The sequence below is a fragment of the Pseudopipra pipra genome, chromosome 9, assembly GCF_036250125.1.
Source record: "Pseudopipra pipra isolate bDixPip1 chromosome 9, bDixPip1.hap1, whole genome shotgun sequence".
Classification (NCBI taxonomy): Eukaryota; Metazoa; Chordata; class Aves; order Passeriformes; family Pipridae; genus Pseudopipra; species Pseudopipra pipra.
In genome coordinates, this window is record NC_087557.1 from 17,140,001 (window position 1) to 17,165,951 (window position 25,951).

The 25,951-nt window shown below is 38.8% G+C and overlaps 3 protein-coding genes, 1 long non-coding RNA gene and 1 other non-coding gene across 8 annotated transcripts in view; 2 read left to right on the top strand and 3 right to left on the bottom strand.

Moving 5' to 3' along the window:
- Positions 1-706: 706 nt before the first annotated feature.
- RABGGTB (Rab geranylgeranyltransferase subunit beta) lies at positions 707-9,025 on the bottom strand. The gene is made up of 9 exons (XM_064664855.1): positions 8,928-9,025; positions 8,354-8,461; positions 7,073-7,270; positions 6,346-6,451; positions 4,812-4,864; positions 4,583-4,693; positions 4,306-4,431; positions 3,517-3,666; positions 707-1,701 (listed from the first exon to the last, which is right to left on the bottom strand). The coding sequence occupies exons 1-9, from the start codon at positions 8,928-8,930 to the stop codon at positions 1,561-1,563; spliced, it is 996 nt and encodes a 331-aa protein (XP_064520925.1). The 5' UTR covers positions 8,931-9,025; the 3' UTR covers positions 707-1,560.
- On the bottom strand, positions 8,109-8,191 carry LOC135419268 (small nucleolar RNA SNORD45). Its single transcript, XR_010432888.1, has one exon. It is a non-coding gene; the product is annotated as a small nucleolar RNA SNORD45 (small nucleolar RNA).
- A 99-nt stretch (positions 9,026-9,124) lies between the features above and the next one.
- Positions 9,125-16,189, top strand: LOC135418959 (uncharacterized). Of its 2 annotated transcripts, none has more exons than XR_010432754.1 (3): positions 9,125-9,245; positions 9,813-12,447; positions 15,988-16,189. It is a non-coding gene; the product is annotated as an uncharacterized LOC135418959 (long non-coding RNA). The 2 variants fall into 2 exon arrangements; XR_010432755.1 differs by lacking the exon at positions 15,988-16,189 and adding an exon at positions 15,534-15,959.
- On the bottom strand, positions 9,302-20,109 carry ACADM (acyl-CoA dehydrogenase medium chain). Its single transcript, XM_064664854.1, has 12 exons — positions 19,943-20,109; positions 17,693-17,792; positions 16,816-16,913; positions 16,628-16,697; positions 14,579-14,679; positions 14,412-14,492; positions 13,459-13,589; positions 12,276-12,384; positions 11,271-11,411; positions 11,098-11,193; positions 10,163-10,411; positions 9,302-9,732 (listed from the first exon to the last, which is right to left on the bottom strand). Exons 1-12 carry the CDS (start codon positions 19,964-19,966, stop codon positions 9,661-9,663), a joined length of 1,272 nt encoding a protein of 423 aa, XP_064520924.1. The 5' UTR covers positions 19,967-20,109; the 3' UTR covers positions 9,302-9,660.
- Positions 20,110-20,138: 29 nt separating this feature from the next.
- The window catches only part of SLC44A5 (solute carrier family 44 member 5), a 68,827-nt gene continuing 63,014 nt past the window's right edge, over positions 20,139-25,951 (top strand). The window contains exons 1-2 of one of the 3 annotated variants that reach the window (XM_064664851.1): positions 20,139-20,186; positions 21,147-21,255. In XM_064664851.1, coding sequence (XP_064520921.1) covers positions 21,165-21,255 — 91 coding nt within the window. In that variant the 5' untranslated portion in view covers positions 20,139-20,186; positions 21,147-21,164. The other 2 variants (XM_064664850.1, XM_064664853.1) reach the window with 2 other exon arrangements.

Here is a 25,951-nt window from a genome sequence, read left to right on the forward strand (position 1 = left end):
AATGTGAGTTTGTGTAAGAGAAGTTGTGATGATTCTCTTTTTAGAAATACAATACCTAAAGAATTGATGTAAAAAATGGAAGAACCTTCCTAAGAAAAGAAGTGGCACTTGCAAAGGTAACCTGGAAGAAAAAAAAACTTATTTAAAAATTTTATGTTAACCTTTACAGTTAAGATAAAACCTGACTGGTGGTCTCATTCCCTTACAGTCAAAACTAAGCCTATTGTAACATTTTTCCGAATCTTGAAAAATAAATTAATTCCAGGCTTTGACCAAAGAATTCATCAAGCAACTGGGCAACCAAAAAGAGTAGAGATTTTACCTTAGCTAAAAGCCTGTAGAAAGGCTTTAAAAATTCATTAGAAATACCTGAGCATTTGAATTCACTTTCTGTCTTTGAAAATCACTAGAAGTAAAAGTCTATGAAAAAGTGACTCTGTCGAGTTCAGCTTTCTCTCTACTAATACAGACAGGCTGGATGAAACTAACCAGCTGGCTCTTAAAACTGTGTTGGAAACAACTTTAGGCCTTTGTTAAGCATAATTACAGAGATTATCAAACACTTCCTCCCCTTCAAAATTACCTTTTACTGTGTATTGCAACTAGACTACCATTCAGTCTCAGCCAAGATTTGTGGAATGTAAATTAAGAGGCAATTTTAGGACTTCTGTGAAGACAAAGAGGACTTCATCCTTCAGCAAACAAGTATTTTCCATGGCTAGTTTTATTTTCAATTACACCATAATCAAGTGTTGGTAATTATTGTTTTAAAAGCTACAAAAGCAGGATTTCAACCCAGCAACAAATTTAGAATCAGCTCTATATTCAATTACAAGTCACTGTCCTGTACAGACCTTCTCTAGAATACTTAATGTTAGCAACTTTCACTCTGTATACTCAAGGTATGCTGTATGTCAAATATCAGTGGAATTTTGTCTAAGGGACTCATCAATAAATGAAGACATTTATATACTTAGAAGAACCATAATTATGGTTTTACTGGTATCAATTACTATCAGAAGAAGCAGCTTGTTTCTCAGTATAGAAAACTGATGGTAAGCATGAACAGGAAAAATTAAATACACAAGTGTGTGGCATTAAGTGCATGGCTTAAGTAGGATTTTGTTGGTTGTGTTGGGTTTTTTTTTCAATCTTCTTTTAAAGTGCTCTGTGTGATCCACCATCAAAAGAGGCCTGTGTAAAGACCAGTGTTAGCATGGCTGATATCACAGTAACACAAAAATTAGGCATTCACACAATCAAGCTTTGATTTGAATATTTAAAAAAAAAAAAAAAGCCAAGGCCCATACATTTAGATACAGATTGGAAATGTTTCTACATCTCTTATAATATAATCAAAGAACATGTTACACTTAGATTATGAGAACCGGCCTGTTCTGATACAATTTACAAAGTGACAAAGCCCACAGCAAAGCTATTGCTTTACTTCTATAATGTAAACACATCTCAAGGAAGAATATGCTGACAGTTTCACAGATGAGATTATAAATTAGTAAAACCAAAGCAACTGGTCATATCAACCTTTTGTCTCTACAAGGCTTAGCTCACAAGCTCAGGTTGTACATTTATTCTTCGAAGGACATCTTCTGGCATACAAAAGACAGGATTGACGGCCTTAATTTGTTCTTCTCCTAATAAAGATAGTCCAGCAATTCCAAATAAGGTGTGAAATGGATCCACCTGGGAGAAAAAAGAAAATTTACGTCCATTTCCAAAGTCAACCACTTTTTCACTTGTACAGAATGAAGCTTTTGTTTGCAAGAGAACTGCAAATCTCCATGGCTGGGGAAGACAACACAACCAAACAAACATTTGTGCTAACATGTGTGACAGGTGAGACAATTTCCATAGTGTGCATTTACAATAGTATGATTTACTCAGAGATGTTGTCAATTATCTGCTGCTAAGATGATTTTCAACTCTGAGTTAGACAGAAAACATTCACATATGTCCATTGGCATGCAATATCACAGGGTGGCAGAAGCAAAGATAATTAGAATTTTAAAAGTAAATTTGATCATCTACAAGTACTGCTTCCATAAATCGCCCGTTTGTTCTTCAGGAACATCATAATACTCTTTAATCATCTCCAAATACAGAGCTGTGCTATAAAATCTTGAGAGGGAAGCAGCAACCTACTTTGCTAGAAAACCTCCCCAAACTATAAATAAAACAGAAACTCCCCAAACTTGCACTCCCAAAACTACAAGACGCCCCCTAGAACTGCCAAACTAACAAACAACCTAAACACAAAAGCCCCCAAAACAGGGTCTGTTAGGAGTGAGTGTCTGCAGTAATAAATCAACATTTCCATGGGAGTGCCAATTTCAGCAATAGAGGACAGGTAAAAATAATATGAAATGACTGCTAATATAGCATGCCAAAACCTCTCCCAAAGGTGCTCGCATTAGATACAGGTAAAAGGTTCTGCAAAGCTGCTCTTCCAGGAAGTCACAAATATTTCAATAGCTCAAGTTTAATCTCCAAGCCAGAAAAATATTTAGATTTTAAGTGTTGGACTTTTCTTTGAGAACTCTGAAAAGGGAAAATGACTTTCTGTGAGCTCCTTAGAAATACAAAATCCTTTCCATTTTAAGAACACAAAAACTCTTTCCAAATGACAGACTAAAGAGATTTCTCCCCCAACTGGGAATAAAGTATCAGCTTGCAAGGAAAAATAAAGCACCTTATTTTTTAATGCATTTGTGGAGAATGGAGCAGACATGGACAGCTGCAATAAAAACAGCTAAGGCTTACCACGACCGTTAATAAATAAGCAGCCAAGTGCTCTGTAGGAATTGCAATGAGGTCTCATAATACTTTTTACTTTATCTGTTTAGCGCCCTTGAAAGATAGGAACCTTATGTGCCAGTTTACCTGGACAATCTCAATTACTTCCACTTGAAACCAGAAAGAACAGACTAGCTAAATCATAATTGCCTCTCAACCAAGCAGCCTCTTCATACTGCTATCACAAAAGCTTCTTCCTCCCTCACCTGGCCAAATGCCAGTGAAAGAATTTATTCAGTGGCTGGGCTGGCACAGAACAAAAGTTAGCATATAGAGATTTTTGATAAAAACTTATGACTCATTTAGATCAGATAAAACCACCATTCTTTAGCTTGCATATCATTTCACAAAACAAAATAATAAACACAAAAAATCCACACATCCCAAAAAACCCACCACCAAACACTGTTTTTACATAGATCTTCCAAGTGGTCTTGTGAGAAATGATTTGTATTTCATGTGTTATGAGAACCAAACCAGAAATTGTAGAAAATGGGAACTGACTTTAGAGGGGGATACAAGTGCAATATAGAATATCTGCTTCCCAATTATGCCTTCAAAGGCAATTCTAACCCATTCTTTCTTCAAAGTAATTGTAATGTCTGGAAAACCTACCTGGATCATGAGTTGAGTTACACACAAACAAGAAACTTTTCCCTTTGAAACTTTCAATTATGTATATTTCCTTTAAAAAATATTATTTACCATATCTCCTGGTCTGTCAGCAAATCCACCAGTCTCCTCATCCTGGCAAGCCAAAATAAAGCAGCGCAGTTTCTCTCCATCAATCCAATGTATCCTACCAATCATCTTCAAAGATGCTAGCACCCACCACGAATAACACACATCAGGTAACTGGCAAGCAGAGAAGCAGATTAATATTTTATTTTGTTTTAAACATAACCTTGCAAATTTTACTGGTAATTCTGCAAATTACCAGGTGTGCTGTCATAATGCTGTTGCAGAGAAACAACACTTAAGAGTATCTTTGGAGTAAAAGAGAGTTTCTGGATGCAGTCTCTTTTCAGAGGACTTCCCTTTTCAGGAAGGGAAAGTCTCTTTTACAAGCCTCTTCCCTTCTTCAAGAAACAAGACCACAAGAATGTGATTTTTAAGCAGACTACACCTGTGATAGAGGCTAAAAAACCCCACAGAGAGTTTTTCAGGAGCAAATACAAAGAACTTAATATCAACTAGTTGCATTTGGGGGGGGGGGAGAGAATCTGACCCAGTTTAACAGGATAATGGTTCAAGTGGTCAGTAAGACATACTTCAGTATGTGTACTTCCCTACCCTGAGGACTCAAAATAGCATAGCTAAGGACTCCATGACAAGTGTTAGTGACAAAATGAAGAATCAAAACAAAGGCCTGTGACTTATATGAAGTATTTAGTAAGCTTTTCAAAGAAGTCATGACATTTTCCAGAAGTACTTCAGCTTTAGAAAAAACAATCTCTACTGAAGTTTGAACAAAGAAAAGAAGCCACCCAATACCTTCTCTGGTCGCCCGTTGAGACCTCCAGAAGGTAACTGACGTTCACAAAGCCACCAACCCAGCAGGTCAACATTCACTTGATGCAACTGGTCTGTTATAGCCAGAAATCCTGTGCAACAATAGATCTAAAATTACAGACATAAATTTTTTGTGTATGTAAAACCTAAGTATAGTTTAGCAGACTAAATGAAGAGACAGCAGCAATACTGTCACGTAAACAATGCAAAATAAGCATGCAAACATTTCAACTTTTAGTTTTCCACTAGAAAAACTCACCTGTCCTGCATGTGATTCGGAACCTGGTCTACAACCAAATCCTCCATCAAAGTTCATACAGGACAAAACGAATTCTACTGCTTTCCCCACATCAATAGCATCCAGCTTTCCCTGCAAGTCAGAAAATAACTAATGCACTTGATATTCTACTAAACTCATTACCTACACAAACTTCAGCAGTACCAAAGAGAAGACTCTGTACTTGTGTAAGTGATGGTTTAGGACTTACCAGAAGTGCAAGAGTTGCTGCAGCACAGAAGGAGAACCTTGTATCTATTTCTCCTACAATGTGGGAGGTAGGAAATGAAATAAGATTATTTTTTAAACAAAAAGACATTTAAATCACCACTGAAAATATGGAGCTAAATGTTAAAATACTAAGTTCTACACTGAACAACAAAATCAGCTAAAAACTTCCCTCATACCATTTCAGTTTCCAGCTCATTAATTATTTCCTCGGTAATTTAAAAAATGTACATGGCAATTCAAGTGACCTGTATGTTTACTGCACATAAAGTCAACAACTCATTTAGAACTGAACAGATACAAATCCAAATCAATTCAGCTAGTGGTAATTTACAAATAACTCTAGCATTTTAGAGTTTATCTGTAGTGCTCTACAAGACAATTGCAGAGCAGTGGAAATAACGCAATAATAATCAGACACAATTCTTGCTGTGCCTTAAATCCAGACAGAAGTAGAAGCCAATTCTGGTTTTAGAGCAAAACTGATTAAAGTTGCAAGTGTTCTTTTGCATATTTATACCTGGAAGCAAAACCAAAGCCACTGCACCCATAACAGAATGATTGCTCAGCAAGTCTATACCAATATAACCCTCCGAGAACAAAGTCCAAGCAATTAACACTTGGAGTCACAATTTAAAATTGAACTGCGCTGCAAACATTCATTTTTTTGATCTAACCTATGCAAGACTTTCCTTCTTAAGAAATCCACAATCTGAAACACATAAAGCAAATGTGGTGCTGTGTCCTACATCAGGGATCACACTCCTTCACAGTTGCAGTGTAACTGCCTTTCAGAAGTAATGTCAGTCCATTGTCCATTCAGTACACTCCTGACAATACTTCAACAAAAAGGATGCAGCAAACTATGAACCAATTTAACACACAGCATATCATCTACTTTTACAGTAGCATACATATACTGCTAATATCTCCCTTGGTGAATTTTACCAGAACAAGAACATGAGGGATATGCAATAGATTTTATGAAAATTTAAGTCTTCCATGGGGATAAGTATTTTTAGAGTGACTAAGTACTTATGCTAGAGCTTAAAAATGTCACGTTTGTGCATAAAGAATTTATATGCAGAAACAAAATCAGTATTAACAGAAGTTCATGAGTACAAACCCAGTTCTTCTCACTCCCATGTATTGAAAGATCCTTTCGCAGCTGACATGGATAAAGATCATTGCTGTCTGCCATTAAACAGCAAATATAAAACATTTCTTATGGAAGAGCGTATCCAGTATCTTGAAGTACTGTTAAGTTAAAAATGCCTAAAAGTTTTCTTCTTTAAGAATGGGACAATTTATTCCTAATACAAGAATGGAACTAAAGTTTAGAATATTTATGAAAGGAATGAAACACAACTCTGCCCTTCACAAACCCTTCTTTTTCATAACTTGGAGAATAAAAGTGTTCATATACAATACATATGCAAAAAGACTATCCAAGGAAACTTAAGTTTACAGACTTACATGACAACCTAGTCACTATATTTTAAAGATTTAAATATTACCCCATTCGTCTCCAGCAAAAGATCCATCTTCTTTTTGCAAGCTCTGTATATATTCAACAATTTTATTTACATCAACAACATGGAGACTATCATATAAGATAAGAATCTAGAGGAAAAAAGACAAAGTAATAAAAATCTGGAAGGAAAAAAAAAGACACAGTGACAATCAAAGAGAGGCAAAAACTTTATTTCTTAACAAAAAAACCTCCCCTGGATTTATAAAAGACTTTATTTAATTGACTGTGAATACTATTTGGTAAGGTTAATTAAAATAAACTTTCTTTCACTTTAGTAGTTAATTGCTGTATTTAGCTTATCTATCTCTGTCTAAAAACTGAGAAATTCTCAAGTGAAAATACAGGTAATGCACCCTAAAAAGTAAGTCTGAACAAATTCCTATAAACTATGATCACAGGAAGACATGTGACCCTTTAGACATCCTAGATATGTAGACAGGGCTAACAGCATTTGTTACACTGTTAAAAAACTGGTAAAAGTATACAGTAATCGTTAAATAATTGTTAAAAGTAAAACATTTCTGAATGTAACAAATTTTAGGAAGTGATACAGCTAAATCCTAAAGCTGTGTTCATTAGATTTTTTTTTTTAATAAGGCACTGAAGTAATTTTTGCCTTTGGTTTCCAACAGCAACTGGTTCATAAATCTGCAATCACTAAAATCATTAATCACAAACACTTTTTTCTAAAATTACCTTGCTACACTTACCTGGACAGCACTGAGGGTATACAGAAGATGAGGATCATGACCTATGCTGGCACTTATTCCCCCACATTCATGTTGACATGATTTGATGAATGTCAGAATTTCCTCTTTGTTCATTCGGTGCAGCTGCCCCATGAGATCCATTGCTGTCAGCCCCCAGTAGACACCACTCATTCTCAAATACTCCGACATACAGTATTCCTAAGTAGTGCATTATTTTAGTTCTTGATCAGATCACCATACAAAGCAATGAAAATAGACTGGCTAACATTTACAAACAGTTTCTAGTAAGTCAACCATCTTCCAGACTATGTGTCAGTCACTCACAGACATTCTGTGCATCCTGCACGTGTATATGCACACACAAGAGGCACGTGCACACGTATAGATCTACACATCTACACATACTACACTCCCTTCCTCCCCTGTATTTATCTAGTTCAAAGCATCAAGCTCTACGTCAAATTGAGCACATACGAGTAGCTGGGCACCAATTCACTTCAGATCATCACTTATTATCTTGGCATTCAAACTACCCCTCAAATTGCCACCCCAACTAGTCTCAAAACATAACAAGTCTAACATTTAATGAAATTTATTTCCAAGCCAAAACTCTCACAATCTAAACTTGCACTGGAAAGTAAAATTTTATATTGAATTCTCTTACATTGATTACTTCACCCACACCACATAAAGATTAATTTCCACATGCAGTATTTTTTAAGCACAAGAATAAAACAATCATAAGCAACAGTGGTTAGAGTTCTTTTGCAAACAGTAAAGGTAACTGCAACTTTTCTCCACATAAGCAGTTGCTGACATTTTTCACCTGCTGGAAGTGGAATCCTATTGTTGTGGGCTACAACCAATCACGTATGACTATAAAATTGATGTTAGGCAAAGTGTTTATGAAGTCTAATAAGCACGAAGCAGTGCTGTGGGTGGGATGCAATAAGTTGTTCCATCAAAAGAGCAACGTGCAAATGCAGCTCTACTTGTGCATTCTAGTGGATGAAGAAGCAGCCAATAGCTTGTTTCTCAGGTCTCAGAGTAATTCTAGAGCTAAACTGGTAATCTTCAAATTTATACTCAGATAATACATGCCAAAACTCATCACAGACCTGGAGAAATTAACAAAGATATCTTTATTTTATACTTTGGATTGCAGGGTAAAAAACTATTAGTTTGTCAGCATGCATCTCACCATTAAATGGGAGCCAATAAATAAAGGTTATTATTACTGTTAATAAATCCACAACTGTACTGAAACAAATTGATACGTACATAATCATCCTTCTTTGTTCCATACGAAGCTATATAATCCGCGTGTTTCTCCGAAAGTAACGTGCTTGGGGCGTCGGGTTTTATTGTAACATCCTTCTGCGGTGTCCCCTGTAAAAAGCACCAACAACGCGGCAGTTGCACTGTCAGGTCAAGACGTTTTAGCACCTTGGTATAATTTAGTAAACACTGGTGACTGCGACTCTGGAAACAAACATCTCTCTGGTAATTTTGAGCCCAGGCCAGGTCACTTTTCAGCCCAGTTAAATCCCTCTCTGGGACAAGCTGGGAACGAAACCTAGCAACGAAGCGGGGAAAAAACACGAACTCGCCAGGAATAACCTGAAGCACTGGACGTAGGAGCCCTTTCCCGGGCCCGGCGCCGAGCGCTCGGCCCGGGGCTGCCGCCCTTCGCCCCGCCAGGCCGGGCCCGGCGCTCCCGGCGCCGCTCTGGATCCGGAGGAGCGAGTGCGACCCGCGTCCCCCCGGGCGGCTCCGGCGCCACTCGCGTCCCTCCCTGGAGCCCCGCGGTCCCCGCCGGCCCGGCCGGTGCCGCCCGCAGTGCCCCCGTACCCACCATGTTCGCCGCCCGCGCCGGAAAGGGCGGGGCGGGGCCTCCGCCCGCCGCGCCTGCGCAGTCCCGGCCGCGGTCACGGCCCCGGGCCCGGGGGAGCTCAGGAGGCGCTTGCGCGGCGCTCCCGGGCTTTGGAATGCCGGAGCGCCAAAGGCCCGGTATTCTCAAGGTGATACCCTTACTGCTGGATAGTGTCCAAATCCTCAGCACAGACGCAAGGCAGGCCCGCTGCTGCTCAACTGGAAAGGCTGTTCGGCTGCTTGCTGAGCAGAGGAGAAACTGAAGTACAGCTATTAACGTACTTCAGAAATTGTATTGTGGGTAAGTTGTCCAGTGTAAGTGATATAACAAGCAAAATGAATACAAAGCAACCACAGTTCTCTTAAAAAATATTTTATTAGAATGCAGCAGTGACTGTCAGAAATAACATTCTGATCATCTTATTTTATTGCGAGAAAACTGCATTGTGAGGTTCTCATTTCTTGCCCATTTGTATAGGAACAACAAATCATCGTGGACTTCAGCATGTTTAGAAAATACCAGCTTTGTCAGTCAGGAATAAAGTCAAGGACTGGACAGGGAGAACAGAATCAGTGCTTAATAATGGACAGAATAAAAATACGTTGAAGAAAACTTGTTTTTCTCCATTCCTTTTTAATTCTATTGAGAAACACACATCCTTTTCCATGAGAACACAGAACACTACAGCAGCGCCAGGCACACTTCATACATTTCTTTAAGCCTTAAATTTGCCAACGTGTTCACGAGCTATGATCATCCTTTGAATTTGAGCAGTTCCCTCATATATCTGAAAAGAAGAATTGCAATAATGTTAAGTGATGATTTTTTAAAAGGTTTTAACAGATCTATACTCGTAAATCTCCACAGCACTAATCCCAGGTGGATTAGGATGTGCAGGAAGACAAAAAGCAGGGAGAATTCCAGTGTGACAGAGCAATTACACTGGGGTAAGTGAAATATAAATCAAGAGACAGACTTGTTCTCTCAGGTGCTCTTATCTAAACTCAATAGGACTCTCATGAAAATAAACTGACAGATGATGACATTCCTCTTATTTGAGGAAGAAAATATGTAATTTCTTTAAATTTAGGGATTATTGTTTTCATTCTAAAAGCCTTTTTTTTTTTTTTAATATGTGTACATCATATTTGAAGTAAGTAGCCCTTAGTTTATATTATATAAAATCTATGCATTAGCACATTCCGTCTTTTCCTTACCTGGTAGATTTTAGCATCTCTCATTAGTTTTTCTACAGGATATTCAGTATTAAATCCATTTCCTCCAAAAATCTGTACTGCATCTGCAGCTACTTGGTTTGCAATGTCACCAGCAAATGCCTTTGCAATGGAAGCATAGTAGGTATTCCTGCGACCAGCATCAACTTCCCACGCAGCTCTCTGGTAGGCCATCCTAGCGAGTTCAACTTTCATGGCCATTTCAGCAAGCAAGAAAGACACTGCTTGGTGCTAGGACAGAATAAACCACGTTAATATCGCCCACTTAAAATTCTGGGACATTCAAGAAAGACATCATCTCCTAATACAGTGATTTTTTGAACAAACTCAGTAAGTTGTATGAGAGGAGTTCTACAGATTATGCATCAGGCTCTCAGAATGGTGTTCAATTAGATTTTTAAGATTTTGATTCTGAAATCCCCATAGTCATAGGGATTAAATACTGAATTATGAAGTTGTTATTTCCTATTTATGAGATTGGTATGTACCTTGCTTTTTGTTTGTATTTCCTTAAAACTCATAACCAGCACTATTGGCAATGTATTCTGTTAGTGTTAATACTATGTGTCTTGTTTCATGTACCTCATTTTTTCTTTCCTGAAAATCCCTCTTTATTAGCACTGAAGAATTTAAGTATGTCCAGCTAGTATGCAAGTTTTGATGTCTCGGGCAGAGTTTTTTTTTTCTGCTTCTACTACCATCGTTGATAAATTATAAAAAATTCTGGAAGTTACCACATAGCTAAGTTTACTTACAAGGTGCTGACCTACATACATGGAACCCCCAAAATGGCAGAGGTATGATATAAAAATTAAGGAAATATAAAAATCAAGGAATAACCTTTAAAAATCAGTAGCAGTACATCTGGTGTGAAAACAAGCTTTTATTGTATTTTCTCTCTCTGCCCCCATACTTACTTCAACAATTGGTTTCCCAAACGTTTTTCTCTCCAAAGCATATCTGGTAGCCTCATCAAGGGCTCTCTTTGCTAATCCAACAGCACCAGCTGCTACCTGAATTGAATACAGCACAGAATAAAAAATCAGAAATTCCCGACGTATTTTATAACCAAGTTATTTCTGATACTTACAGGTGGTCTGGTCTTATCAAAAGCTCCCATTGCGATTTTAAAGCCAGCTCCCTCAGCTATCAACACATTTTCTTTTGGGACTCTCACATCTTCGAAGACAATACCTCTTGTATCTGAGCAGCGCTGACCCATATTCATTTCCTGAAGTGGAAATTTACAGAGGTGTTACTAAAGGGGATTATTCAAAGGTATAATATGTTTTCATTCTTTAGTTTACTCAAAGCACAGAGTATGTTTTTCTTCCCCAAAACACTTAATCTAAAAATTACCATATACATGACAAATACTAGTTTTGTACTTGCAGACCAGCATGCCCTTCATTTGTCTAATCTGGGCAGTTTACTTTCTCCTTATATGAAATCAGTTCAACCTCTGTAACCAGTCTTCTCTAGTTTTCTCTAGTTCTTTCTCTAGTTCAACTATATCCTTTGAGATGAAAGTGGAAAAAGAAAACAATGTAATGTGCAGACAGTGCAGATATACTAAAAGTAAATAAATAAATTAGCTTTTCAAGTTTTTAGATTCCTTTCCTAATGTTCAACATCCAGTTTTACCTAATATTAAAAATAGTACTTTTTTTTAAAGAGAGAACTAGTACTAGTATCTCTAAGGCCTCTTCTTTGACCAGCAGTAGCTAAAATTAAAGCTCACTGCCTGTGTATTTATGGTTGATATTGTCCAACTTGCTTCCTATCCTTTCAATGCATAATACTTCTCATTTATTGGTACTTGCCAGTATAATAGTTCTCAAAGAGTCTTTTGCAGCTGTTCAAAGTCATCTTACTTTGGACCATTCTGAAAAATTCCTTATCTGAACTAATAACTTTAAAATTATGTTTAATGAATAGCTTCTGCATGTTGTGAAAATGAAAAGATGGTTGTAAATGAGCATATGAAAATGTGCAGTTGTGTAACAGTCTTTTCTCTTGAGTGGTACGTTTGTTTCATTACTGGTTTAGAACTAAACAATAATTCCTAACTTGTCAAATAAGAAATAATCTTCACCTTTCTTCCAATTTGGATGCCAGGACTATCTGCTTCCACAATGAATCCAGTAAAGGCTTTGCCTGCAGGAGTTTTTGGATCTGGATCGGTACGTGCTAGCAAAAAATACCTAGTGTAAACCAAAGAAGATGGATGCAGTTTATCCTCACAGTTAACAACAAGATATATTTAGGTAATATTTTAAATGTTTTTATGCATGTTTATACCACATAATAAATTCTGAGTGTAAGTTAACAAACTATATTCCTTGCCCATTCTAAAAATAAACTGAGAGGGAGCCAGAGAGTGGAAGTCTCAAAGATTCAGTATTTAATAACATTTAATAAAATTACTTCAGATCAACATGCAAAGATTCTCTACCCTTTCCATGTATTCTAAGTCTTTATGGTATTACCAGTTTCACAAATAGTACAAAAGAAACCTATTCGCAGCATGTACATAAAAATTAGTGCTTAGGAAATACATTCTTGGATGTAAAATGTTATCATCTGATTTCAGATATCTTGATTTTATTCTTCTAAGTGTAAATGGTAAATAAGTATTTCTCTCAGAAATTAAAACAGCTGTAAATCATATTTATGGTATTCAGTAATGTCAAAAGATACCTCGTAGATTGTCTTTGATGGATCTGCCTTCAACGATGAAGTAAATTACTAGAAAATTCAGCTTTTGGATAAATGTATAAAGTTTTTTCCGCGTGAATTAAGGAAGATTTCTGTGTTGTGAATCAGTGTGATATGAGACATGATGTAAGAGGTTTATATTGTAAAAGCATGCTCCACAAACACAACAATATTTGGAATCTCTGACAGATGAAAAATGTCTTCTTTTCATAAAATAAAAAGTAACACCACAATGTAACAGTGTTTCTGGCTTCACTAGGAGTAAGAGGTGTTTCTAGTAGAGTCAGATTTAATTTTCATAGCAGCAAGATTCAAGAGGCCATTCTTGAGTGTGGAGTTGTCATGTCATCACTCATTTTCCTTTTTAGGCTGTGTGCAACACTCAAGACTGCATTTGTATTTGCTATCCTGATAAACTGGTCAGAGATTAAAACACAGTCTGCTGAAATATAATGAACATTCAGATTGATATCAGGTCTTTAAAGAATTTAACTGGGGGCAGAGGGTAAAGCCACTATATAACAACAAAAAACTATGACACCAGTTAATTGTTAACATACCAGTTTGCTTTCCCCCCATTTGTGATCCACATCTTCTGGCCATTAATAACATACTCATCTCCTTTCTTCTCAGCCTTTGTTTTTATACCAGCCACATCAGAGCCTGCTCCAGGCTCTGTTACACAGTAGGCCTGAAAGAAATTAAAATGTGAAATAGAAGTTCTGGTTTTAGGCAACCACAAATTAATGCAGACTATGTGCATCAAATTATCTAAAAAAGTTTAAGTGAACTGCATGGTAAAACCCAAAACGTTGTATAAACAAAGACCCCCAATAAAACCCCAAAACAACCCAACACAACCCCCCCCAACAGCTGTCTGAGCAAGAATTCAAACATATATGGGTTAATTTTCTTTATAAATCCATAATGATACGTAAAATTGTCTTTTAATCAAACAGAAACATTCTGTAACCCTTAAATTATTACTTCTTCAGGCTTCAAAAATTCTGATTGGAAAGCTGAAGATCTTTAAAATCTGAAAATAAGAGCACTGAGTAACATTTTATGTTTACCAAGTCCTTAATTTGAGGAGGCTTAGTTGTACAGATTTACATACATTGTACATGAATCTTCTTTCTATGTAACAAGTACTGCTTATGTAATACTTAAGATCATAAATTCCCAGTTTCATTCCCATCCAAGTTTAGTGTCTTAAATGCCTACACCCCCTCTTGAAATGGAAATAAAATGTAGTAATTTTTGGTAAGTGACTTAGGTTGGGGTTGATTTTCCAAGTAATATCTTCTATTTGCTTATTGCATGTATCTCATTAGATATTTGCTGTCTTTCAGTAAATGTCACTGTTTACAAATCAAAAAGGGCTAAGTTGTGTGTACATGTATGTGTTTTCTGGGGGGGGAAAAGGCAAAAAAATGAGGAAAAAAAAGGAAAAAAAGAAAGAAGTAATATTATTAGATTTAGGAACGTTTTACAGTGTAGCAGTTATACTCACACACATGATTGGTTCCTCTGTCATTCTTCCTAAGTATTTTTTCTGCTGATGCTCATTTCCTGCAATGATAACTGGCATTTGCTGAAAGAAAATATTTAGACCATTAATCCAGGTTTTTCAAGTGCACAGACTGTAGTTTAAGGGATGTAAGAAAATACAGAGCTTACCCCTAGGGAGTTTGCTTCAATGGCAGTTTGAACCCCTGTACATCCATAGGCCAACTCCTCTGTAATAAGGCAGGCTTCAAAAGTGCCGAGGCCAAGGCCACCTACAGGTGAAACATTTCATTTACTCAAGTAGATTTAAATTATAACATATCAATATTAGTGATTTACACAACATAATTAACAAAAATGTATCCCGCTCACATACATTTGATTGTGTACCATGTTTGATTACACATTCTAACATCAGCTTTTTAAATAAAGCTTTGTCAGAAGAGTAACAGGTGATTTGAAAATTACACATCATGGTTTCAGGGTTATTGTTTGATTAATGTGGGACAAGTTGCACAAAGTGGCAAGAATGTACCACTTTAATTTTTTTATTACTGTACACTTGAGAATTAAGAGTTCCTAGGAAGCAGAGAAAGGGCTCCTGAGCCCACAGCATTTGGGAATAAAAAATTTATAAAGTGTCCATATTAGTAGATAGCCAACTCAGTAATCTGTTTCTGACAGAAGCCAACACTGTGGGAAGTACATACAAATACAGTAACAACTACACTTCCTCAAAAATATTTTCCTGAGCCTTCAGGTGACTTCCTCAGTCAAAGAAATACCTCTCTTTGGTATCTTTGTTATGCTAACCCATGACAGATATTTATTACATTAATTTGTCCAGTCTCTTTTTGAATCTATTTAAATTTTACCACCAATATCCTACAGGGGCAGTAAGTTTTACAAATTAATTACACACTGCATGTAGAACCAACACCTTTCATTGGTTTTGAAACTTTTATCTGATGACATAATTTGATGCCTTCTAGTTATGTTGAAAGGGACAGTCAACTATGAATCCCTTTTCACACTATCCATGCACTTGACATTTTAGTAATTTCTCCTATAGAATCTGCATCTCACAGAGAAGACACAACTTTTATAATCTTTGTCATCCTTTTAGAAACCTTTTCCATTTCCCCAATACTCTTTTGAGATGGAAGGATTTGACTATATAATGAATTAAAAAGGCAAGTGCAATTTGGATTTGGGCAGCAGCATAATTGTGCCTTCTGCATTTTTCTTCATTCTCTTAAGGGTCCCTTTTGACTTTAAATTTTATTTTGACCACTTCTGAGCATTATACTATACATTAACTATTTATGATAAACACCAAAATGTCTTTTTTGAGAGGCAGTAACTAGTGCAGAGGATACCATTTTTCTTGCTTCTTTCCCTTCACATGTGCATCACTTTTCCTTTTTGGAATTGCATTGCCATTTTAACTGGCTCTCTATTTCAAGGTCTTCTCCTGCAGCTCTCTGCACCAGTCTCATCTTTTTTTACATTGAGTAACTTAGTATTATCAGCAAACTCTATCGCCTTTGTGTTGATCCCCTTTTTCTGTTTATTTATAGACATCCCAGACAGCACAAGACCCAGCAAGGCTGCACTACTAATCTTTCCAATAGGAAACCTGATGATTTTTAAAACTTATTTTGGAAATTCAAGTATTCTTTATCAACCAGGGATCTCTTGTTCACACACTTATTAGCTACTTCAGAGAACTCCAATGATTTTTGAGACATGACTTCCTTTAATTAAAACCCTTCTCTAGCATATCATGCTTGTCTGTGTTACTCATATACCTAAACACTGCCAAAGCTCTGCTGTACTGCACCTAACTTCTACTGAAAAGCTGTCCTTCTGGGATAAACTCTTAAGTTGCTCCAGCCTGTGTCAGAGACTAGAACAAAACATGACCTTCTAATTTCTCTGCCTAATCAGCTGACACAGTGCACCAGGGGAACATTAGACAGCTGTAATCACGGTAGAAAAATCTGGTCATAAATTACTAAACCATAATCTGTCTAATTTGTCTCCTGATTACATCCACATCTAGTAACACTTTTATGTGTCAACCTGCCTACTGATTAAATTTAGATTATTCAAGTATGCAACTATTTATTTGATACAGAATCCGTAATTACACATATAAATCTCATCTAATGTCTTCTCGTTGTTGCATTTTACAGATTAAAAAGAATGTTTACTTACCACAGCTTTCTGGTATGTGTGAATTCATAAGACCAAGTTCCCAAGCCCTTTTTATAAGTGGCACGGGATACTGAAATAGACATGGAAAAATCACGTTCTGAGTCACCACAATCAAAACTTTAAATTTTAAAGGTTAAGATAAAAGTCTGGTTTTGTCCAATTTTCCCCTTACACTATGGTAGATTTACCTCTCCGCTTTTGTCATATTGTGCAGCAACAGGAATAATTTCTTCCACAGCAAATTTACGAGCTGTAGCTTGAAACTCCTTCTGTTCGTCAGTAAGTTCTATTTTAAAAAAAAAGAAAAAGAAAAAAATTCACAAATTCTCTACTGTCTTTAATTTTACCTGTTGTCGAACTATGATAAAAGAGAAAATAAGAGCGTCCTTCCAGGACAACCCAAACCACCACTTTTTGGGGCTGTCCAGAAAGCAAAAAAACTGTTTCCTCTTCTTCCTAGGAGAAAACCTCCATTGTTCTCTCATCCCCACCTACAATGCACTTGCTTGCATCTGATGAAATTATCCACAAAATATTGAAAATGAAGAGGACTGTGTAACATAAAATGTATTACCAAAAGAAACAAGAAAAATGCTGTGTTAATCAAATAGAGACAGAGGTCATCCAGAGATCCTGACTCTTCAGTTTCAAACACCTAGCTCTGACCTACTAAATTTGCTTTATGTATATAATATGCCAAGCTGAGGATGAATTTTCTTTCTTACATTTCTTTATAACGAAGTTCAGCTATGACTATATTTAGGTACCTTAACACTGCAAACAACAATATGAGATAATTATTCAAAGCTAAGACACTTTGGCAATAAAAAAAGGACAGACATGAATTTAAAAAAGAAGAAACTCTTAAAAACACTACACACATACCTGCCTTGCCTGAGCTGAGGACAAAAGTAATTTTGGTTTTCAAACTTTTTTATTAATAGAAATCTATTTAGGATAAACACCATTTTAAGTTCATGGTGAAGTGCAATATAGGATATTATTCTTTTTAAATCTGCAATTTGTCCATAATTGCTATATTTCTTTAACAACTGTACTACTTACCAAAGCTAAAGCCAGCTCCAGGTTTCCCTATATGTAAGTTTTGAGCAGGTTTACTAGAATGTGACCTCCATCCATGTCCTGCAATGGTTTGAAGCACTTGCTAAAGAAGAAAAGAACATAAGGTGTAAGATCTTTACAGCTCAAGTCTCCTAAAGTTACTTGCCTGCCTGCAGCACACCTTTTAATGTAGACTCCCTCTCTAGAAACAGTATCAGATCAAATATAATTTACTACAGTGATAAAAGAATTATTGGCTAGCTTGTGTTTTGCTCCTGTGACGCTCTGCCAGGATTCTCAGGCTTTAACAGCACCGAGGGCGGGTGAGCTGCCCTATACATTTTTAACTATTGTGCATTTGATTATTTTAAAATAGTTAAGCATATAGCAATATATATTTCTTTAATTTATACACTCACACATCAAACTTGATTTTCTGGCCCTCTACTGAATATCCTATCTACCCATTAGCAAAAAACACCCTACCTATTAACCAATATATCAGAATATTTTGATAATGTCCCAGACTCATCTCTGCTTTCTTTTATAAGCTAGTGCCATGGACACTTGGTGATTATTGTTATTATACTCCAGATGGGAGAGAACAACACAGCAGACTATCTGAAGTTTATTTTCCTTCCTAATACTGATCACAAATTTATTCTTTTTCGTTGTAAATACTTTCTTTGCTTTTTGAAGTTTAGTACCCACAAATATTGTTGTTACAGCTGCTTTCAGAATGTCTTAATATTGTGCAAAAACATGTCCAAATTTAATTTTAAAAGGTTTGTTTGCTCTCTTCAAGAGTTATAAATCTCTGAAATGTTTAGAAATTAGTGAAAAATATGTAATTGGATAAATTTTTAGGAAGACCCGAATTAATACTACAAAACCAAAAAATTAGCCTAAACACTAAGAAAAGGCTTGTTCTTGATTTTCTTATGTGAAAATGTAGAAAATTTTTTTAAAAGTATGATCAGACCAATCACTTATTTCATAACATTTAAAAAAAATGAATTAATGATAGTAATGCAAAAGAATACCACAGAAATTTTACTAGGAACTCTACAAGACAAGGACTACAGGTTACTCTGGGAAAACTCCACAATCCCACCAAACACTTAAATACGAATAGGTGGGATATACAGCTGAAAGTTGCATGACTGATCAAGTGACAAAGTATCAGGGTTTCGTACATGTAAGAATTTGTATGATTATCTGTCTACTTAGTCAACCTTCCTATTGCTTGACTCTGAGGAACAGTTACATTCAGTGACAAACTACTGCTAGGGATGCTTAGATGCAATTCCTACTGCATTTCCTTGCACTTTTGCATGAACTGTCAGAATCACAAATATGATCGTCAATGTGGTAAGACTAACACTGGAATAATGTGCTGTCAGGAAAAGGGTATGACAAGACTATGCATGGAAGTGATGCAATCTTTATTACCTTAATTGCAAAAGAAGTATGGAACCTGTTTGACAATATGCACATTACAGAAAATGACAGAACGAGCTAAGGGTCACCAGCCTTGATCCTCCCTCACATATCTCAGAATAAAAATGAAGAGTTGCCAAGAGCGGTTTGTTGCTGGGGTAACGTGTCAGGTAATATGCGAGTTTTGAATACTTTTTATTTTCTACTTTGAAGCTGTGAGATTATTGGTGGTTCAATATAGGAGGAAGTTTGCACTTCAGAAAACCAACTATTATACATCACACATTTTTTAAAAAAAAATAGCATAGGTAGTACAGCTAAGTATGCTAAAGGATAAAATACCCCGAACTATAACCCCCGGTGTTTTGAAGCCGTCACCGCCGGTACGTGGGAGGTGCCAGACATGCACAGGGCTTTTCCAAAGACTGGGCACGGCGCGGCCTTTGGCCCATGAGAAGCCCCAGGGCTGTGCAGCAACTCCGCTGAGAACAGCCGATGGCAACACCCACTCGGACCGTGAGGATTAGGGCCATAAACTCTCGGATAATACTGCGAGGCAGGAAAAGCAGCACAGCAGAGGGGTCGCAGCCTCGCCGGTTCTGCCCTCGGGGCTGCCCCTGTGCCCGCAGCTGTCCCGGCGGCGGAACCCGGGCTGGCCCCGCCGCTTCCGTCCTTCGCCCTCCCTCGGCCCGCGGCCCTTCCCTGCCGCCCGGGACCCCGCCCGCCGGCGCCGGCAGCGCCCCGGGCCGGCCCGGCCGCCTCTTCTCTCCGGACCTCGTGTCCTCCGAGCGCTCCCTCGGGCCGGACACTCACCCGGGTCGCCCTCAGCGCAGCCATCTCGGCGGGGTTCCGGCGGCTCCGGCGGGGCGGGGCTCGGGAGGCCGGGGCGGTGCCGCGCGGGCCGCCCGCTGAGCCGGGAGAGGCCGGGCCCGGGCCGGACCGCCCCGCTGAGCGGGGAGAGCGAGCCCTGCTCCGGGCCGGAGAGCTCCGTCCTGCGGCCGGCCCGGCTCGGGGGCGAGGAGGGAGCGAGCGGCCCACCCGCACCAACACGGGCAGGGTCTGTGTTTCACTTTCTGAGGCCGAAAGGAAGGCGGCCCCAGGCTCGGCCGCTTTGCTGTCTGTGTGCCGAGTCTCGCGGGCTGGCTCCAAGCACCTACATCATCCACCTGTTAGCAGAAGAGCTCCTGTGAGCTGTTTTACTGTAATTTGCGCCTCAGGGAATCATAAAAACCTCACGTTTTGGAGGTGTATCAGGAATAGGGTGACTGATAACCCCAGCTGGCTGATAAGGATGTTATACACTAAGCGTATTTACTAGCTGCAGGAAGTGATTTAAATACTACAGTGCTCAGAAATTAGATATTATTTCTAGATGCCTTTGAGATTAGGATCCATAGCCCTTTAGTAGGTAAATAAGCTCTTTTTTGCACTGAGGTGAAGAGACAGCTTGGAATGGAGTTGAGGACATCCCTAAGGCAGGGAGACTGAATAAATCAGTACGCTGAGGGAATGGTGACATCAGGAAGTAATGAAATACTGTTGGTTTATAGAGTGAAATGGTTGTATAGACCTGATAAACATTTTAAGGGGTTTTACTTCAGGCTTGACAGAGTGCCCCCTATTAAGTGGTTGGAACACATTGGATGCACTCCTCCTAGAGCATGTCTTCCAGTAAATTTAATCCAAAAATCAATTCATGTGCTTTGAAATATCTCTGTGAATCCAGTGAGGCACACTAAGTGGGGACAATTGGGAAACTCACCTCAGAACTACACTCCTGATCTGAACTGAACTGCTCATGTAGACAGAGTCTGGGAAGGTTGTTGTCTGAAACTGTCCAGTTGAGGAAATTGAGTCAGGAATACACGGTAACATTTGCCATTTTCAAGGTTTACCTTACACTAGAAGCATCTTTGCATATGAAATTTGCTACTTGCCCCTGAAGACAGATGTCTGTACTTTCTGGAAGCAAGCTTTCATATTAAAAAGCCACTTAACTATCTGTGATCTCTTGCAGTGTTGTAGAGATTAAAGAATGGAAGTTCCAGAAAAAGGAAGGAAAGAATGCATGGAGCCAAGACAAAGGTATTCAGGGACACCTCTGCTAAATTACAGGAGCATCTGGGGTAAGGTACAAGAACCAGCTGCTCATTAAGGTCACTGTTTAACACAGCTTGCACTTATGAAGCTACACCCTTGCTCACCTTCCCCCACTCCTTCAAACTATTTTCTCACTGCCTCTCTTTACATCTCCTTGGATAAATGAATGAGAACCTTTTGGCAATGTGTTGTCAACATAATTTTCACCAAGCCAGTCTGGAGAGGAAAATTCAAAGCCCAGGTGGTCCATGTCTACTAAGATTTTAGGAACAGAGGGGTATGAAAGATGGCAAGGTTATCTGTCAAAGCCTAAACCAGTTGAACTGTGAGGTTCAAAATTATTTACATAAGGAGTGACAATAGATAGAAGTTTCTGTAAGGTGTATTTAGAATTTTTGGCATTTTTCACAGCAGCAAGAAATACAGCATCTGTCTTTCTTTTTTATTTTCTCAAACACTTACCACTGTGTCACATTTCTTATTTAGTATTCCTCTGATCACTTTTACTACAGTAAAAATTGTATACTGCACAGTTTATTGCTTTATTAACCTAGAAGACTCTCTTATATACTAACCAGCAGAATGCATGTTGCTTATTGCTGATGTGTATAAATCAGCAAGTAAACACAGTAAGATTATTACATTACAAAGTGCATCTCATTGTCATGGTTTAGGAATGCTACTCTCCCACCGAAACCATGCACCACTCCCTCCTCTCCCTTCCCCTTCCCCTGTGGATGGAGAGGAGAATTGGAGGCACAAAAGGTAAAGATCTTGGACTGAGATAAGAACAATTTACTGGAAACAGCAATGACATAAGAAAACAAACAGCAACAATATTAATGACAAAAGTGTACAAGAAAGAGGAGAGTGATTCACATGCAAGTGCTCACCAAAGACCCAGACCTGATCCAGCCACACCATCCCAACCAGAAGAAACCCCTGAACCTCATTTCCCCCTTCCCCCCACCGCAGTGGTCATGGCCCTCTTGGCTACTGCAAACATTAACACTGTCCTGGCTGGAACCAGAAGGCTCATCCCTTAAAGTTAGCATCTGTATTCTAGGTTTTATTACTAATTATGACTGGTTTACAGGGTTTTTTTTTAAATTGCTAACAATGAACAGTACTTTACCATTTGTTAATGAACCTTCCTTTTAGAAATGAAAAGCAACTTGAATTTTCTGTGGTGCTCTAGAGTGTGGAGGGCCTGTGGGGTGATGCAGCAAGCATCAAGCTGGACCAGCCAGGAAGTCGGCACTCCTGAGGCAGGGAAGAGGCTGGGATCTGGGCAGGTTTGCTGGGCAAATGTGCATGTGCTTGGGCATCCAAGGAGTCTCGTGCATGTGCCTGCACTAGTCACCTTTTGTCTCTGCCAGCACAAGGGGAGGAGAGGATGTGGCTGCCTGTGCTCTGTTCTGGAGCTGAGGGTGGGTCTGTGTGGAGGTGCTGTTGTAGGTGCCTTGTCACTGGCACTGCGCGTGGTTGAGTCAGTGTCCCCTGTGTGTGTCTCTAGGACATGTGCTCAGCTGCACGACTGGCTGGGCCTGCACATGGGAAGGTGGCAGCCCTGTCCCCCTGCCTGGGCAGGGACCCTGCATCCCCAGCTCCAGCATCCCTGGGCTCCAGCAGCTGGGCAGGAGGGGTCCTGGAGCTGCAAGAAGTGACAGACCCTCCTAACACCCTCTGACATTTTTTAGCCATAAAAGGACTTTTTCTTTTCCCTCTATGGTGGCTTATTTTATTCAAAACTTTTTGATGAGGAACCTTCTGGAATGTTTTCAGAAATCCAAATAACCTGAAGATCAGCTGTGATCATTTTTGTGTCTGCCAACTCCTTGGGGGGTCTCCAATGGATCTGCAGTTTTCTGGATTTTCATCAGAAGTCTTTTCAAAAATGTTGAAAATGTTTATCACCTTCAAGTCTATATATGCATACGAGGCTTAAAGAAAATACTGGCTCTACATATTCTCTTCCTCCTCTTGGCCTTTAAAAGAAAGGAATTCTTTTTAGCATCTACACTTTTTGCAAATTAATGCTTAAACTCTTTTTTGGTCTGCCTTCCTGTGCTTTCACACTTAACCTGCCAAAGTTTGTGATCCTTTATAATTTACTAATTTGAACACAACTTTAATCTATCAAAATATTCCTCCTTGTTTGTAGCTACTGTCCTTTTCATTCTATATAGTCATGCTGACTTCCTTTTGCCATTTCTCAGGCCCTTCTGAGAAACATGAATATACAAAGATGATGGGCTGTCTCTGAAAGTGGTCTCCTTACATAACCTTCTATGTATCTGAATAACTGTTTTGTAGTTTTTAGCACTAGTCTAACCTTCTGTATTCTTTTTAGCAAGTTTTCTATTTTAGTTTAGTGGATTTTTAAGTTATTCCTTGGTTCTGGTAGTTAGAACCAAGTCAAAAGTTACTTCCTCTCCTGCAGAATTCTACATTAACTTCTTATTGTTAATAATAATTTTATGTTGTTCTATAAAGCCTAGTGAAAAGAAAGAAAGAAAAAAAAAAACTTTGCTAGAGTGCATGTGAGTATTTTTTTGTTGCCAGAACTTGGAAGTGCTGTGTAAGCAAAACCTTATCTCCGGTTGTTAGTCATAGCCCTACATCTCTCTATCTCTCTCTCTATCATCTGTCCATCTGTCTATCTATCTATCTATTTCAATCTATCTTCTGTTAAATACAACATATGCTTTAGGATATATAGAGAGCATATATGTTAAATATAACATAAGTTAAATACAATATATAATAAATAATATAAATACTATAATATATAGACTGTATAATATACGCACAATAATATAGACACAATTAAGTCATTGTATATGCTGTGTATTACATATAATGTATATATTGTATATCTAGTATGTGATATCTTTGATATCTGATATATTTATTTGTAGAACAGGCTATACTAACTCTATTACCTATGTTTTTTTTACTGTTGAGATTCCAATGTTTATTCTTGACCGTAGGCTATGTATAGATACATCCCTCTGCACAAGGAGAACAGAAGAACATGGAGCTGTAGAACAATACTGAAGCTTCCCTGAGAATGCTACATCAGCTCTGACTAGCAACTCTGGTCATGCCCTGCTGCCTTTAGGTTGCTGTGCCTTATCTGAATGAGCCAGAAGGCATTAACAAACCTCCTTCCTTCTTACAAAGCTGTCCTATGCTGCTTTTCTCATGTTTGACTCAGTCTTAGACACAAGAAGTTCTTTCTTCTATAGGTGAGATTGTCTGAATTGTTCTCCTCATCATCATCACTGAGATGAAATTAGGATTTCTTCTTAGATAGTGAAGTGTGTCATCCATTTTCCACGAGGTGGAAACACACATCTTAGGTAGCTAGGCTAAGTATGTGGCTTAAGAGGATAGGGGGACTAGGTTAAGAAAGAACTCTCGTTAAATTTGCAAACTACCAGCAGTGCACAGAATCATAAATCTCTGCCCAGGTAATATTCTGATGAAGTGGGATGACTGGATGAAGCAAGTACTCATTTTAAAATATATAAAAAAATTCTATTTCAAAGTATAAACTCTCACAATTTAAGGAGGAGGAGGGGGAAGAAGAGTACTTCCTTTACTAGCAGATGAAACTGCAGATGTGAAATTCAGTAATTATTAGAGCAATTGGCCTGGACTGAGACCTCTGGAAGGATGGATAAAGTGCTACATATGCCTGATTTAGTTTTTTTGTAATTAGCCAAGGCAGTGAGCACTGCAAGACCTGATGATATACTGACTTTGTAGGAGGCACATACCCTCACCAATGCATATATGATTGGTTTACTTTTCGATACAAGCATAGCAGCAACCCCCATGGTTTGTGGACGTTAATTTACTCATAAATGAAAGAATCATGTGCTTTTGAGGGTCTTAAGCCAACTTTTGAAAGAGTACCTTTATTTGCAAGCCTTGGAAAGTAACTTTGTCTCAAACTGCTCATATCTGAAAATGTAAATGATGGCCTAGAGGTGCACCTCTGTCATTTCAGAACACTGTTATGTGTAATAATACAATATGTTACAATATGTTATAATAATAATACAAAATGTTACCTGTGTTTTACTTAGTGACAACAGACTAATGGCAACGTGACATCTGAATACAGTGTCCTTTGCTGTAGTAATGATTTGTGCTGTCAAAACTGTAAAAGAAACTCAGCAATCAGACTAATTGCTCCTAAGTGGCTATTACCCCACTCAGATAAAACAAAGGGAGGTGGATGTCAACTGAAGGAAAGTTTACGACCAGAAATCTGTATTTGACAGGACTGAAACTGTTTTCTGACTGAGTCATGAAAATGCCCCCAGCCCGAAACAACACGTTTCCCCCCGTCGGGAGGCAGACGCGCGGCTGTCGGTGGTCACACCCGAGCGCTTCGCCCTTCCCCAGCCCCGGGGGCCGTGCAACTGGTCGCCCGGGCACGAGGCCGCTGCCCGCCCGGCGCTCAGCACGGGCGGCACGGACAGCTCCGCCAAGGGAGGCGCTTCCCGGCGGGGCCCAGGAGGACGACAAGCGGCCCCAGGGCCGGCCGGCCGCTTTCCACCAGCGGCAACACCTCCGGGCTCTGCGCAGGGGACGGGCACAGGCGGGCAGCGCACCCGGCTGCGGACACCGGCAGTTGGTGCGGGAGGATGGACACCGGCCCGCCAGGTACAGCCCCGCCGGATGCCGAAGTTGCCGCCGGGCCCAGGC

Excerpts from the sequence above, each read along its gene's own strand:
- RABGGTB (XM_064664855.1), bottom strand. Across the intron at positions 4,694-4,811 it reads CAGCAACTCTTGCACTTCTG|GGAAAGCTGGATGCTATTGA; the intron begins GTAAGTCCTAAA and ends TCTGACTTGCAG. Across the intron at positions 1,702-3,516 it reads CTGACAGACCAGGAGATATG|GTGGATCCATTTCACACCTT; the intron begins GTAAATAATATT and ends TTTTTCTCCCAG.
- ACADM (XM_064664854.1), bottom strand. The coding sequence starts at position 19,966 with ATGGCTGCGCTGAGGGCGACCCGG. Across the intron at positions 11,194-11,270 it reads TTGATAAGACCAGACCACCT|GTAGCAGCTGGTGCTGTTGG; the intron begins GTAAGTATCAGA and ends TATTCAATTCAG. Across the intron at positions 9,733-10,162 it reads GAGATGCTAAAATCTACCAG|ATATATGAGGGAACTGCTCA; the intron begins GTAAGGAAAAGA and ends TCTTCTTTTCAG.